This window comes from Castor canadensis, chromosome 19 (assembly GCF_047511655.1).
Source record: "Castor canadensis chromosome 19, mCasCan1.hap1v2, whole genome shotgun sequence".
Classification (NCBI taxonomy): domain Eukaryota; kingdom Metazoa; phylum Chordata; class Mammalia; order Rodentia; family Castoridae; genus Castor; species Castor canadensis.
Window position 1 is genome coordinate 42,278,562 of NC_133404.1, and position 16,488 is coordinate 42,295,049.

The 16,488-nt window shown below is 54.3% G+C and overlaps 1 protein-coding gene across 7 annotated transcripts in view; it reads right to left on the reverse strand.

The window, feature by feature from the left end:
• Positions 1-16,488, reverse strand: part of Crtc3 (CREB regulated transcription coactivator 3) — a 93,425-nt gene that overhangs the window by 39,984 nt on the left and 36,953 nt on the right. For all 7 annotated transcript variants that reach the window (XM_074061970.1, XM_074061969.1, XM_074061971.1 and 4 more), the window contains one exon: positions 1,608-1,727. In XM_074061970.1, coding sequence (XP_073918071.1) covers positions 1,608-1,727 — 120 coding nt within the window. The remainder of the gene's footprint in view (positions 1-1,607; positions 1,728-16,488) is intronic.

The following is a 16,488-nucleotide window of genomic DNA, read 5'->3' on the forward strand; positions in this document are numbered from 1 at the left end:
GATTTGTTTGATTTTATTTTACTTATTTATTTATAGCTCATGTTGCCCTAGATTTTTTAAAAAAGTTTTTTGTCAGTTCTGGGGATTAAACTGAGGCCCTCGCACTTCCTAGGCAAGCCCTCTACCATTTGAGCCAAGCTCCCAGTGTGGATAGTTTTCGGATTTTTTAGTTTAAATTGTTTTGTGTGTGACGCTGGGGACTGAACTCAGGGCTGCATGGACACCAGCAAGCATTCTATCAACGAGTCACACCCCAGCAAAGAGTTGTTTTTTGTTTTGTTTGTTTTTTTGTGGTGCTGGGCATTGAACCCACGGCTTTGCGAGTGCTAGGCAAGCATCTGTCACTAAGCTGCAGCCCAGCCTCTGTGTTGTTAAGTCACGCGATGAACAGTCTTGCTACAACATTCCAAACGATTTGGACAATGGTTTGGGGCGCCCTTCCACGCCCCCCATGCCTGCGTTAGCTCAATTGCCCTAAATCTCCCCCACCCTTTTCTTTCTACCTTTTGCTTGTGTCAATGTTCACACTCCAGAACGGAATTTCCAAGACCATCTGTCATCGGCATTCTCCCTGATGCTGACAAAACTGGCTATCTGGGGACCTCTGTGGACAGAATGTGCTGTGTTGGGGAGCAGGAGGGGGCCATGATCCCCAGCTCCAAACAGATGAAAACCCAAAGAACCTTGCAGGCGAGGGGCGTCCCCCTCTGGCCCCCAGGCCTCCCCAGGGGGAGTACACAGTCCTCCTGGGCAGGAGGCCTGGGCGAGTTGCTGTGACACCCACATTTTCTCGTGGGAAAATGAGGGTTAAAGAAAGAAAGGACTTGGGGACTTCTGAGGGCCTGGGGACATGAAGTGCTCGCACAGCACAGGCCTGGCGTGGGCAGGTGCTGGTAAACACGCGTGCCCTCCCCCGCTTCCTGGTTTCTAGGCCTGGGAAGCCAGCCCTGCCCTCACCACCAGGAACTGGGCTCTGCCTCTCCTTCCTCCAACCCAGCTGAGCGCTGAGAAGTGAGAGTGCGGTCCCCACCACGTCCAGCTGCTTCTGAACCCCACAGCCTGCAGGGTGCCACCCTGTCCTGCCCTTCAGGTCCTGGCCAAATAAAACTGGGACAAATCCACCCTCTCCTTTCCCTGACTGCCACCGAGCAACACAGAGCCCGGGTCACGTCCACATCACTGTGTGGGAATTTTCCTGAACTCCAAGTTTACGTTTTGCTCGTCGTGTACTGAGTTTGAAACTCTAGTAGAAAATGAGAGATTTCTTCTTTAAGTTAAAAAGCAGGTCAGCAGGTCAACAGAAATGCAAATAAGTGACAAAGCCATCTGTTGACTAAACCTGGAAGTCAGGCTTAAGTCTGACTTTGCCCATGTCTCAAGAAAACTCTGAGAACGCCTTGCAGGTGGCACTGCTGTCATTAAGCTGAACTCGAGCCATGCTTTCTGGCAGGCAACCTGCAGCTGGCGGTGGAGTCGTTTCTAGATTGGCCTCATCACAATAAATGAAGATTTTTGAGGCCAGGGGGGAAGTCTAGGGAAGGCACATCACGAAAACCTTGCAAACCTTTTCAAAGCCCACAGTCCCCTCAGTCCGTGACAAAGGATATCTGTCGCCCTGGCTTGTCCCCAGACCTTCGGTGGAGGGGGTGGAAACGGTTCCGGGCTGGCCTCTCCACCAGCCCATGGTGGCGTGTCCCCCGGACGTTGTCAGCCTGATGAAACGTCGGCTGCAGAGAGAAGGAGAGAAGAGTTGGCCTCTGACCGTGACAATGTCACTCCACCTGGAGAAACCCGAGAGCAGCCGCAAAGACTGACTTTAGACTTCCTGTGTGGATCGGTGTGCCTGCGGTCCAGCACGCAGCACTGTGTCTATGTCGCTATGGAATAAATTTAAATTGTCTTTAGCGGGTTAACACGGAAGCAGGAAGAATGGCATGGAAAAGTCACACTTAGGAAGTTGAGTCAGGGGACCTCAGGTTCAACAGCAGATTGCCAAGCTGGGAAGTACACTTGAAACATGCGAGAGGTGTAGTTAAGACAAGCCACAGGACACCCTTTTGCTCGATGGTGTCTTTAAATTCTTGAACAGATTCACAGTGTTTTAAAAATTCAGATTTGAGTCAGCCACCAGTGGTGCACGTCTGTAATCCCAGCTACTTGGGAGTCTGAGACCGGGAGGATTGCTGTTTGAGGCCTGCCCAGGCAAACAGTCCATGAGACCCCCCCATCTCCAAAATAACCAGAGCAAAATGGACTAGAGTCGTGGCTCAAGTGGTACAGTGCAAGCCCTGAGTTCAAATCCCAGCCCAACCAAAAAAAATAGACCCCAAAATCAGACTTGAGGCTTTTAGAGAAAAATCAGAGCATCTTGGCGCACACGGTGCTAAGAGGCTGAAGCTGAGAGAGGCGGCCCCGTCGGTGGGTCACCACGCTCCTGTTTTAACACCTACACCCTATGTGAGGCGCCCTTTGAGCTTAGAAAGGAAGGCGCGGCCCCGTGGGAGGCTCGGAGCTCGGTGCTTCCCAGAGGATCCGAGTGGAAGCAAAACACATTCAATGCAAAACCACGGTCACAAGATCCAAAATGCTTTGTCAAACAATGCTTGGGACATTCCTGACACTCCCGCAGCTCTGCGTGAGGGAAGCCTTTTCAGTTGTCAAAGACTAACCTCTCGGTGGGACCCGTGACTAGCCCGTAACGGGATCCATATAAACCCTGTGACAGAGACGTGTCTGTGCCTTCTGTGAACACAGGCTTCCTCTCTCCACTATCCCCCAGTTTTGTTAAGGTGTTAAGTGGCAAATAAGAATTTTGTATATTTATAGCGTACAAAGTGACATTTAGTGAAATGATTCAATCAAGCAAATTAAATCGACACACACACTTTCATTTAAAACAGATTTTCTGTAGGGCTCAGTGGCTCACGTCTGTAATCCCAGCTACTCGGGAGGCAGAGAATCATGGTTGGCACCCAGCTGGGGCAAATAGTTCAAGAGACCCCATCTCAACCAATAAGATGGGCATGGTGGTGTGGGCTGTCACCCCAGGGATGCAGGAGGCATAAATAGGAGGACATTGCCAGGCCACCCAGGCACAAACGTGAGCTCCTACCTAAAAGCTAACCAGAGCCAGAGGACCAGGGGCCTGGCTCAAGTGGCAGAGCGCCTGCATAGCAGGTGTGAGGTCCTAAGTTCGAATCTCAGGGCCACCACAAAAAAAAAAAAAAGGTTTTCTTTTGGGCAAAAGGAATCATTTGTAAGTAGCTAGCTCTCTAGGAGGGCCCCGTCAGACCCTGTGGCAGCAGATTTTGTAGGGCGCTTCCTTTAGCTGAGAACTGACCGCCCATGGTTCTCCGTTAGACACTCGGATTTCCTCGCAGGGGATTTGGGGATCGGTGTTCCCCGAATGTCACCTGGGCGGGCCGAGGAGCCGTCGGGCTGACCCGGTGAAACAGGCCGGGTCTGTGTTCAGAATCCACGCTGCCAGAGGTCACAAAGTGGCCACAGCATCTGGGCTGCACAACCACGTCCACTGCGGTGGCAGCCGGCTTGACCCTGGAGGACGGAGCCCACCATGCCCGGAAATGATACGACGACAAATAAATAATAACAGCCACCGGCGTCCCAGGCACAGCAGCCTGAGACGCTCACGGCACCGCGCGTGGGGTGGAGAGTGGCTGCCCTGGAAACACGCAGCACAGCCCGAGGGAGGGACAGTGTCCACACGGCACCTGTCCCCAAACCCAGTCACACAGTGTCCACACGGCGTCTGTCCCCAAACCCAGTCACACACACGGTGTCCACACGGCGCCTGTCCCCAAACCCAGTCACACAGTGTCCACACGGCGCCTGTCCCCAAACCCAGTCACGCAGTGTCCACACGGCGCCTGTCCCCAAACCCAGTCACCCAGTGTCCACACAGCGCCTGTCCCCAAACCCAGTCACACACACGGTGTCCACACGGTGCCTGTCCCCAAACCCAGTCACACAGTGTCCACACGGCGCCTGTCCCCAAACCCAGTCACACACACGGTGTCCACACGGCGTCTGTCCCCAAACCCAGTCACACACACGGTGTCCACACGGCGCCTGTCCCCAAACCCAGTCACACAGTGTCCACACGGCGCCTGTCCCCAAACCCAGTCACGCAGTGTCCACACGGCGCCTGTCCCCAAACCCAGTCACCCAGTGTCCACACAGCGCCTGTCCCCAAACCCAGTCACACACACGTGTCCACACGGTGCCTGTCCCCAAACCCAGTCACACAGTGTCCACACGGCGCCTGTCCCCAAACCCAGTCACCCACACGGTGTCCACACGGTGCCTGTCCCCAAACCCAGTCACACAGTGTCCACACGGCACCTGTCCCCAAACCCAGTCACACAGTGTCCACACGGCGCCTGTCCCCAAACCCAGTCACACACACGGTGTCCACACGGTGCCTGTCCCCAAACCCAGTCACACAGTGTCCACACAGCGCCTGTCCCCAAACCCAGTCACCCACACGGTGTCCACACAGTGCCTGTCCCCAAACCCAGTCACACAGTGTCCACACGGCGCCTGTCCCCAAACCCAGTCATACAGTGTCCACACAGCGCCTGTCCCCAAACCCAGTCACGCAGTGTCCACACGGCGCCTGTCCCCAAACCCAGTCACACACACGGTGTCCACACGGCGCCTGTCCCCAAACCCAGTCACACACACGGTGTCCACACGGCGCCTGTCCCCAAACCCAGTCACACAGTGTCCACACGGCGCCTGTCCCCAAACCCAGTCACACAGTGTCCACACGGCGCCTGTCCCCAAACCCAGTCACACAGTGTCCACACGGCACCTGTCCCCAAACCCAGTCACACACACGGTGTCCTCACGGCGCCTGTCCCCAAACCCAGTCACACACACGGTGTCCACACAGTGCCTGTCCCCAAACCCAGTCACACAGTGTCCACACGGCGCCTGTCCCCAAACCCAGTCACGCACACGGTGTCCACACGGTGCCTGTCCCCAAACCCAGTCACACAGTGTCCACACGGCGCCTGTCCCCAAACCCAGTCACACAGTGTCCACACGGCGCCTGTCCCCAAACCCAGTCACACACACGGTGTCCTCACGGCGCCTGTCCCCAAACCCAGTCACACAGTGTCCACACAACATCTGTCCCCAAACCCGGTCACGCACACACGCCCGAGGAGCGAGGAGTGGCACACTGAGAGTGAACCACTGCCAGCGCCACTGGGGCTGAGGCCTGGGCAGCAGGGACACTGCCTGGACTCGGAGGCCTTAGGAATAAACACGACGCGGTCGGCCGTCCTCGCAAGAGTGGAGAAGGAGCGACACGGGGCCAAATGGCAACACCAGCTCGGGGAGGGGCGGAGCGGAGCGGCCGCTGCTCGGCTCACTTTCTCTTCTCCTCTGAACTAAGACGTTCCTAAGTCTATATAGTCTGACGATAAAGGCACAGATCTTCTTTTGTCCAGTACCGGGGCTTGAACTCAGGGCCTTCACCTTGAGCCACTCCACCAGCCCTTTCCTGTGAAGTTTTTCCGAGATTGGGTCCCACAAACCATTCGCCTGGGGCTGGAACGGAACCCTGATCCTCCTGATCTCCGCCTCCTGAGTAGCTGGGATTACAGGCGTGTGCCACTGGTGCCCGGCTGTAATTCTAGCTTTATGGGACCCCAGTAGAACTGGAGTATGAGCTGCTTAATGGCTTTTCCCTGTATGTTAGATTTCAGGAAATACGACTTAAATAAAAAATGTATCTGAATAAAAATAAAGAGCTAATATTGACACAAAAATAAATAAATACACAGAAATGCTTTTTTAATCAAAATTACACCATGGTGTATTTTATTATCAGAAACCTGGTCATTCAAGATAGAAATAATTAAAAAAAAAAAAGATAGAAATAATTTTAAGAGAATCCAAGCCCGGTGAGTCACACCTGTAATCCCAGATAAGGAAGCAGAGATCATAGTCCAAGCCAGCCTGGGCAAAAGTGAAAGACCCTATCAGATTAGAAAAGAAAGCTGGAGGTGTGGCTCAAATGGCAAAGCACCTGCCTGGTGACCTCTAGGCCCGGAATTCAAACCCAAATACTCACCAAAAGGAAAAAAAAAAAGGCTGGGATTGTGACTCACATCTGTAGCTCAGCGGTGTGGAGGCTGTGGATGGGAGGTCCACAGTCTGAGGCCAATCCCAATTCAAGTGAGACCTTACCTGAAAAACAGCTAAGGTAAATGAGGGCTGCATGGCTCAAGGGGTGGAGGCCAGCTGTGGAGACCAAGCCCAGGGTCTTTAAAGCGGTTTCCTCAGGCAGAGAGCTGCACACTGCTGTCTAGACCTCCGGTTCGCCTGTTTCCTGTGCATCTGCCACCAGCAGTAACTGGCTCTGATCCATGCGTGACTGCATGGAGTGAAATCATGGCTGACACCTGATTTTTCTTCTCTCCTCACCGCAGCCCCGCCTGCAGTCTCTCCCTGTAATGTTTGATCTTAATCGAATCCAAACTACACTTGGCCTTGGCCTTCTCCATTCACAGGACTGGCCTCGCTCCTCACGTGAGGTGGGAATCACCGTGAAGAGGCCGGGGCTGGGGGTGGGGGTCTCAGTGAGCAGCCTGGCCTCTGTGCCAAGACAGAGGGAGGGGAGGGGAGGGCAGGAGAGAAAACAGGAGTGACGAAGCCTGTCAAACACTGTGGCATTCACTGGTTGGCCTTCATCTTGGGACTCTAAAAATCTAGCAACATATAAGTCTTTTCCAACCAACTTTTTTTTTTTTTTTTTTTTTTTGGCAGGACTGGGGTTTGAACTCAGGGCCTTCATGCTTGCTAGTCAGGAGCTCTACCACTTGAGCTACTCTGCCAGCCCTCCCACCAACTTTTAATCTCTTGCTTGCTACGAACTCAAATCTGGTTATTAAAAATGTATGTTATTAACTCAAGTTTAAAACACAAGAAGAGCCGGGTGCCGTGGCTCACGCCTGTAATCCTAGCTACTCAGGAGGCAAAGGTCAGGAGGAGGCAGGTTTGAAGCCAGCCCAAGGAAATAGTTTGAGAACCCCTATCTTGAAAAACCCTTCACAAAAATAGGGCTGGTGGAGTGGCTCAAGGTGAAGGCCTTGAGTTCAAACTCCAGTACCACAAAAAAAAAAAAAAACCAACAAAACATAAGAAGAAATCAAAGGGCTCACCAAAAAAAGAAGCAATCAAGGTCAGCCACCCTGAAGGCCAAGCAGTCCATCACTCCAGTCCCTCTCACTCACCCAGCGTGGCCTTCCGAGTTGCCCGGGGTGCACCACGCTGTCCGGGAAGCACACGCCCCCGTGTGGCACAACCTTTGTTTGTGGGCACTATTTAATGTCTGTGCTCACAGGCCCACGTGCCATGCTGCTCTTCAAAGGGGACCTGGCCTGGACACACTCAAATTCAGTATCTTCCCTTGTAACGAGTTCCTCATCTTCCTGGCCCTAGAGTGGGGACAATGACGATGACAGTGACGATGACAGCTTCCTAACGGCTTCTTGTGGAAAGGAAATGCCATCACACCTGCAAAAGCTGCCTGTCCAGGGTTGTGAGCGTTAGTTGGGACATGAGTGTGGTGACACTCTCGGTAGCACCACGCTCAAGGTCACCCTGCAGAGTCCTCTTGCTGTCAGGAGGAGCAGTGCCATTGCTAGGGATCTTCCCAGCATGGGAGCCTCCCTGTGTCTCTCAAGGGACCTAGAGCTGTAATCCCGGCTAGTACGGAGACAGAGATGGGGAGGATCACAGTTCAAGGCCAACCTGGTCAAAACGTTAGTGAGACCCCATGTCAACCAGCAAGCTAGGTCTAGTGCTTCACGCCTGTGGTCCTAGCCATGCAGAAGGAGGATGGTGGCGCAGGCGAGCCCGGGGCAGGGGGGAGGAGGAGGGAGAAAAACGTGAGACCCTATTGAAAAATAACTGAAGCAGAAAGGGCCGGAGGAGTGGCTCAACTGGTGGAGCGCCTACCTAGCAAGCATGAGACCCTGAGTTCAAATCCCAGTACCACAAAAAAAAAGGTGCTGTCAGTGAGGCAGCACCTGTTGCTCACGTCTGAAGAGAAGGCGAGCCTGTGGTGGCCAGTGGCTTCTAAGAAGAGGAACCGTCACACTCTTTCTGCCACAAGAACGCCAGACTCGAAACAGGGGAGGTCTTTCGGCCATGGTTGCAGCGGGAGGTCCGCGGGGAGAGCGCTGGTAGGGCCCTGAAGGCAGCAACACGTCCTACAAGCGGACGTTCCAGTCTGTGCTGCGGTAGCAAGCTGGCTAACGTGCAGCCATGACAGACAGCCCACGGGGATGGCGCCATTTTCCTTGAAGGGGAGTGAGAGGCCACAGGGCCACAGATCCTACGAGTTGGCACCGCTCCACTTTTGGGAGGGCCTCAGAACCTGGGTGTGGGATGTGGTGCTGGCCAGCGCCCACGAGGCGCAGAGGGGGAGCCAGGAGTGGCCCAGCGCCCACTTGGGGGTCGGAATTCAGCTGCACGGCCTCAGTCTTTGGCTTTGGGTGCCTCAAAGTTTTACTTTGAGACGTACAGGGGCCCGCGATCTCAGGACCTGCAGCCAGCAGGTCTACACTGGGAGTGACAATGTCCTCAGGACGCCAGCAGGCTCAGCGATCACGCAGTCAAGGCCCAGTCTGCCGGGTTCAGCCTCACGTGGTGACCAGGCTGCTGGGCCTGAGCCCAGGAAACGCTGGCCCGTGACCCAGGGCAGGGGAAAGGTGGATTCTCGTTTAAGTCACCAAATCTGAGGACAGACACAGTCCCTCCTCGCAGGTTCTGTGCCTCCATGGGGCTCGCGAGGCAGGGAGGAGGGCCGGGTGACCCCGGGATGGACAGGTGGACAGCCATGGTCAATCCCTCCTTGGCTTCTATGGTGAGCTATGGGGTGGGTACTGCCCTGTGTCACCTGCAGAGAGCCGGGCTCACCTGACGTTTTTATGTTGTATGTTTTAGCTTACTTTAAGTGCCTTAAGTAGGGTTTGCTGAAGATGGCGGTACACAGGCTGATTTAGCAAAGCAGGGTAGGGGTGGCGGTGACACAGGACGTGTGACAGCCAAAGGAAGCAGCGCTGTGGAGTTCATCTAGCACTAAGGCAAGGCTCATACTCAGAACACTGTCCAAGGGGCCTGGTCTCAGCTGGGAGTTTGGGAGGGTTTCTTGGCAGCACTGGGGTTTGAACCCAGGGCCTCATGCTTGCTGGGCAGGCGCTCTACCACTTAAACCTGCCTCCAGCCCTTTTTGTTTCAGTTATTTTTCAGATGGGTCTCTTGGGTTTTGTCCAGGTTGGTCTTAGCCTGCAATCCTCCTACCTACGCCTCCTGAGGACATGGGAGGCACCAGTCAGGAAGTTGAGGAAGGGAAAAAACATTAAAAACCAACAACAAAACACAAAAGTCCTATTGAGTCTTTGAAAATACACTATGCTTGCCTAGCATGCACAAGGCACTGGGTTTGATCCTTATCACCGCAAAAATGCACATACGTACACACATGCGTTTACATATGTGTGGCGTGGTGGCACACACCTGTAGTCCCAGCTACTCCGGAGGCTGAGGCAGGAGGATTGCCTGAGAACAGGAGTTTGAGGTCTGCCTGGGCCACATAAGGAGAGAGCCTGTCTCTGAAGTAGTGTGTGTGTCGGCACACGTGTGCGTGTGTCATACAGAAGCCCAGGACCACGCATCAGAACAACACGGCCCGTGCGTCTCTGTGAAAGGCCGCCCAACCTATTCACAGGCAGAAGCAATGTTACATCAACTCCCAGCCTGCAGGCGCAGTGGCTCAGGCCGCTGGGGAGGCAGAGATCAGGAGGATCGCAGTTCAAGGCTAGCCTGAGGAAATAGTTCAAGAGACACCCCCCACACACCATCTCCAAAATAACCACAGTAAAATGTACCGGAGGAGTGGCTCAAGCAGAGGAGCACCTGCTTTGCAAGTGTGAAGCCCTGAGTTCAAATCCCAGTTCCACCAACAAAAAAACCTCCCAGTAGCGCAGACTGAGACCTGGAAAGCCAGGGGTAGACTGCAGGAGCCACGGGCAGGCACTGTCAGTGCTGGAGAACGCATGGCACGAAGCTCGGATGTCAGAAGCTTCAGGTGTCCCTTTACGCCAGGAGGACAGTGCGCTAGTCTGGGGGGTCACTTCTGGGGCAGCTCCAACCATCTCTGCAGAAAGCCAGGAAGCAAAGGCAGCCAGGGGGTGACAGGAGCAGAGGGGACGCCCAGAGGAGACTGGAGGAGGGGCCCAGGGCGCCTCCCCTCCCTCACCCGCCCACAGCAGGGAAGTCAGGGGTGGGTGGCACGGCAGGGGAACGGGCTCCTGGGCTTGTTGGTGACTGCAGAGCAAGAGCGAGAGGACCGCCTGCCACCGAGAGCCCGCTCTGTTCTTTCCTCCACACTTGAGAAACCAGGACCCAGGGGGCTGCAGTGACTTCTCTCAAGCTCCTGGGGAGCTGCTGGGAACCTGGCTTCAGCATTGTCCTCATCTCTCGGCTCCCCCGCAGAAAGCCGGTTTTCTAGATTTTCAAGTGGGTTTTTGCAGAAGCACAGAAGAAAGCAAAAGAGACCACAATCCTTCCATGGGGAACTGGGGGCTGGCGCACGTGGTAGCGTGACTGTTAGCATGAGGTCCTGAATTCAAATCCCAGTACCACCAAAAAAAAAAAAAAAAAGATTTTTCCACAGGGCTGGGGTGTAGCTCAGTGGTAGAAAGCACGCTTAATATGTGCAAGGCCCTGGGTTCAATCCCCAGCACCACACGCACAGATTCCTTTTCAATTTTATTATGTTCTTGTGAGTCTACCACAGATCTAAAATCCAGAAAAAGGAGCCTGGCCGGGGTGAGCTATGTGACAGTGTGACAGCACGCACGCCTACCGCGCCATATGGGATCAGTAACCCACCATAAGCTTCACAAACAGTTAAAGGCCCTGAAGCCACGCGTGGCTGCCCGCTTCTTCCCTTGGGCAGGCCCCTCGCTGCCCTCCACGCGCGTCCGCATCGCCTCCCCATTCCCCAGCAGAGCGGGAGGACAGGAGGCCGGCAGGAGAGGCACCAGCTCAGCGAGCGAGCCGGGCCCTGCGTCTCACTCTACTGATCACTGGGCCGCACGGAGCCGCCCCACTGGCCCACGGGGCGGCCAGTTCTCTGCTGTCTCTTAGTCCTCGGTAAGCACGTGAGCGCGTGGCCCTGGTCCCGGAAAAGAGGACAGTGACAGGTTTAGTAATTAGGGCAGGCTCCACGAGCAGAGCGTTTCACTTCCACGTCGGCCGCACTTAACAGAAGGCGTCACAGGCTTCCTGTTTTAAAAACAGCCGTGCAAGCAGGGGCCCAGCAGAGACCACTGCAGCCACAGCCAGAACCTGCTCTGGTTCTCAGGACAAGAGGAGGGAGGCAGGGAGGCCGGCCTCCTCCCGGTGTTCACTGCCACCTTAGCTCCATCTCACAACTGAGCAGAATAAAAACAGAATTCCACACCTGCTTTGTCTACGTCTGTATCTGCTTCTAGCTACTATATGTGTGTTATATATACGGGGAGAGGGAGATACACAGAGAGAGAGAGAGAGCAGAGAAAGAGGCAGAGAGAGAGAGGAAGAGAGAGAGACAGAGAGGCAGAGAGAGAGAGACTGAGAGAGAGGCAGAGAGAGAGAGACTGAGAGAGAGAGAGAGGCAGAGACGGAGAGACACAGGGAGAGGGAGAGAGAGGCAGACAGAGAGAGAGAGAGGCAGAGAAAGAGAGAGGTAGAGAGAGAGACAGAGAGGCAGAGAGAGACACAGAAAAGAGAGAGAAAGAGAGACCGAGAGAGAATGAGCTGAGACAGAAACTTAAATTCAAAATACTTTCCAAAACCTTCAGGTCGGACCTGGCAGCTTCCCCGACTGCAGCCCCACACTGCAGTGTCTGCACCAGCAGCGCAGGGGTGCAGTGCGCGTGCGTGCACGTGACCCCGCGTGCAGCGTGCGCCCGTATACGACGTGTACTATGTGCACGTGTGTACTGTGTGTGTACTGTGTGTGCGTGTGCACAGGTAAGTGAGGGCTTCAGTTCACACACACTGTCCTGGGAGCCACACCAGCCCAGCCCCCCGCCCCATGGCACCAGCTTGGGGACAGTCTCTTCCAGCCAGCCCTGGGCCCTGAGCGCCGGGTTTCTTTTTAACACAGAGGCTGTCTGTCTATGTGGGATCCGATCCTCTCCAAAGCGCCACGTGAGTCCTGCTGTGGGAGGAAAATGGGCCAAGAGGAGCAGAGCAGGCCAGGGAAGGTGCTGGTACCACCTTGTCACTGGAGACCTGGCCTGTCACCTTCTCCCGTCCCTGTGTTCCCTTCCCGCTCCTTACTCTTATAAAAGGGAAGTGCAGTGAATCAGGTACACTGAGTGAAAAGATCTCCCCAGAAATGACAGCCGTAGAGCAGGCTTTGGTGGTCTCATTGTTGCTGTTTTCTGGCAGCTCCAGTGAGCATCAAGGCAGTCACATGAGCAGTCAGGCAAGGTCACCCGGGAAACAAGAAAGACGGGGCAGGCCTGGCGGCCTGCCTGGAGGAGGTGCGCACCAGGCCAGCCGGGCTGCAGGGCGAGGCCCTGCCTCACAAACGAGAAAGCAGGAAGCGGGGCTCACACTGCGGGTCCCCCTTTGGGCCGGGGACCCCAAGCTCCCCTGCTGGGGGCTGGAGGCCTGCGAGCTGCATCACCTTCCCCCCAGCTCCGTCACGGTGCCTGTCACGTAGGGTGCCAGCGTTGGCGGGTACACGTGTTTCCAGATAATTGGGCTCCGAGGGAAGTGCCTGTCCCCACGGGGCTCACGGGGGCACAGGAGTCCTGGGTGCTCCCAGTAACGCGTCCAGGCTGGGGCGTGAAACTCGCGCGATCAGAAAGTGTCAACGCAAAACGCAACAACACTGGCTGGCGGTGGCTTTCTACTGTCGTCGTCTGCCCCTGCACACTGCTGACCTCCTCAAGCTGCCCCCGGATCTGAAGGCATTTCGCCCTGTCCTGCAAGTCCAGGTTTGTCTGTCTGTTCCCCACCTCCCTGCCTGCGCCAACGGTGTGGGGTGCTGACATTTTAACTGAGATGCTAAAGCACGATGACTGAGGAAATCTGGGTAAACTGAGTCTGCCCACTGGTCCACAGGCGGCTGATTTGCTTTTCCCGGAGAGGGAAGGAAGCGGGGAGGACGGATTTGGTTTTTCTTTGAGGCAGGGTATCCAAGCTGGTCTCAAACTGGCGATTTTCCTCCCTCCACCCCTAGCGTGCTGGGATTATAGCTGAGTACCACTGTGCCCAGCTTAGGGTGGGTGGCTTTTTCGTTTTGGTTTTGGTTTTGGTTTCGGTGGGACTGGACTTTGAACTCTGGATTCCCACTTACAGATCAGGCGCTCTACCCTTGAGCCTCACCTCCAGACCGTTTGCTCTGGCAGTTGTGGAGTTCAGGTCTTGTGAGCTCTTCACCCAGGCTAGCGGTGAACCTCGATCCTCCCGATCTCAGCCTCCCACGCAGCCAGGATTACAGGGCTGAGCTGTTAGTGCCTGGCTTAGAGTTGGTTTTTGATGAACCAAAGCCTGAACCAAGACAGGGTAGGACAGGAGGAGCCAGACCTGGAGGCTGGCTAACCGGGAAAGCAAATGGCCTCCCGAGGAAGGCCAAAGCCTCCCGGAGGCCCCACGGGTCAGGTGGGCGCCTCAGCTCAGGTGAGGAGGAATGAAAGACCTGCCTGGGGACCTGGGCAAAGAGATGGTCATGGGTGTGCCACCTGCTCCCTCCTTTTGGTCCTGCTGTGTTCCAAACCACACCAGATTTGCCACTGTGATTAAACTTGGTGACACAGTTCACCGAGTTCAGGAGAGATTTAGAATTCAGATTAAAAAAAGACAAAAACAAAACAAAAAAACCCAAGGTAAGATGAAGCCAGATGGCAAAAGGGGGAAGATACCAAAAGCAGTGGTGAGTACACACGGGGCCTTTAGTCTGTTCTCTACTTTGGGATATATTTTAAATTTCCAAATAAAAGATGTTATTTAAAATTATGACACCAACAAATTAAGGGTACTTTCTTCATTTTAACCCACTGACTTCTGTCCACATGCCTCAGGAACAGATGAAGGTCAAGTTCTGGCTGATCGCCGGCAAGACAGCTTTTCCCCCAACACTACTGATGTTTTTGTTTTGGGGAAGGTTTTGGTTTGGTTTTCTTCCTCCCCGCTCCTTCTCCTCCTGGTTATTTTTATTTTGCTACTAATGCCTTTGAGGGACTTGGATTTCAACTCAGACTACTGATGTCTTCTTTTTTTTTTTTGTGGAACTGAGGTTTGAATCCAGGGCCTCCTGCATGCTAGGCACACACTCAACCACTGAGCTATTTCCCCAGCAACGTCTTTAAAGAGCACAATAAGGCTGGGACGTAGCGGAGTGGCGGAACACTGCCTAAACATGCACCAGGCCCTGAGTTCGGTCCCCAGCAGTGCAAAAAATAAATTAAAATAAACATATAATTTTTTTTGCAGTGCTGGGAGTTTGAACTCAAGGCCTACACCCTGAGCCACTCCACCAGCCCTGTTTTTTTGTGATGGATGTTTTTCGAGATAGGGTCTTGAAGAACTGTGTGCCCAGGCTGGCTTTGAACCGTGATCCTCCAGATCTCTGCCTCCTGAGTAGCTAGGATTACAGGTGTGAGCCACGGCGCCCGGCTAAAATAAATGAATAAACAACAAAACAAGTGTATAATTTCACAAAGGAATTAGAAAAGTGTACGTGAAAATGTGTTCTGGAAAGAATAAAATAATCTGAAATATTTAGTTGGTTATAATAGCATGTGGGAATTCTAAATAAAGCATATTGGGTTAAAAAAAACCTTACATCCTGTTTTCGCTTTAAACTTTTCCTCATCTGGCTTCTTGCTCATGAAGAGAACGCAGTGCCCTGCTCTGCTGGACTCACACAGTCGCAGGGTTAGGAGTGACCTTCCAGGTCAGCACTGCCACCAAGGGCCACCATTGCTCCCTGGCCCCTGACATGGGAAAGGGCTGTGTTCCCAGCAGGCCAGTCCTTTTCACATTTTCACACAGCCTTGCTTCTGGAATATTCTCCTTCCAGATGAGCTAGGTAGGCAGTGCCCTGAAAGCATCCTCCATCGCCTGCCCAGGTGAGAGGCTGCTAGAAATTCATCACCCTAAGACGCCTGTCCCCAGCCAGGAACCGAGCTACCAAAAGTGGAGGAATGGGTCCCAGAACCAGGCGGAGTTAGATCTGCAGCTGGGCCTGGCTGCTTGCTTAGAGCTGAGTTAATGGCTTGGTGTTCTTTTGTCCAACGTAAAAGCCACGGGACCCACGTGAAGGGAAGGAGCCTCCTTAAGTCCCCACTCCTGCCTAGAGATGGCGGGGGGAACACTGGCCCTTGGACAGAGCTGGCAGCAGTCACCGCACTGAGTTGAGCCTCTCCGGGTGGGTTAATGTGTTACAGGGCTCAGGGGTGGCACCCCACTTCTTAATTCCCAGTAGACAGTTAGCCTCCGCAGGCCCAGCCTCCCCAGACCCAGCCTCCGCAGGCCCAGCCTCCCCAGGCCGCGGCTCCCCAGGCCCAGCCTCCCCAGGCATCATGCTCTGTTTACTGAGCCTGCAGGAATGAAGCTAACGCTTGGACCTTTTACTGCTCCCCGGAGGTTTCCTGCCAGCGAGAGGCCTGCGAGCCCAGAGCCCTCACCAAAGCTGAGGGTTTTAACCAGTGACGTCCGAACCCAGATCGGGCTTCGTGAATTAACACGGTTCTGACAACGCAGACTTCCAGTTAGGGGGTTTACTTTACTTGGTACCCTAAAAGTGGGTAAGGAGAAACAGTCATTGGCAAATTTGGTTACTTTTACGAAATTTCATTTTTTTGTTGTTTGTATGGGGGTGTTTATTTGCTTGTTTTGGTTTCGGGTTTTTCTTTTTTTTTGGTAGGACCAGAGTTTGAACTCAGGGCTTCACACTTGCAAAGCAGGTGCTGTTCCCCTTGAGCCACTCCTCCAGACTGTTTGCTTGTTTTGTTGCACTGGGACTCGAACCCAGGGCCTGGCACACGGTAGGAAAGGGCTCCACCACTGAGCTACAGCCCCAGCCCGGGACCTGGATGGTGGAGGGGTCTCTGCTGCAGCTCCTCTGATGTCACAGGGGACGTACACAGTCGGCAGGGAAGAGAGGAACTAGACATTAACGCAAAATGCGTTCAATCAGTCAGTCGACAACTGCAGCGTCTGCTCTGGGACACAGTGGGACGGTGAGACGTGACAGAAATGTGTCCCGCATTTATTCTGGGGGACATGCTGAGGTTTTGCAGTTCCCGCTAATTATCTGTAATGGGGATGGGGAGACTGATAGTTGCAGGGCTCGTGTCGCTGACCTGGGGCACGGCCGGGGTGCTGACTGAGCCTCTCCTGTCCTCCCTCAGCCCGCGTGCTCTCGGTGGCCAGAGGCTGCTGGCC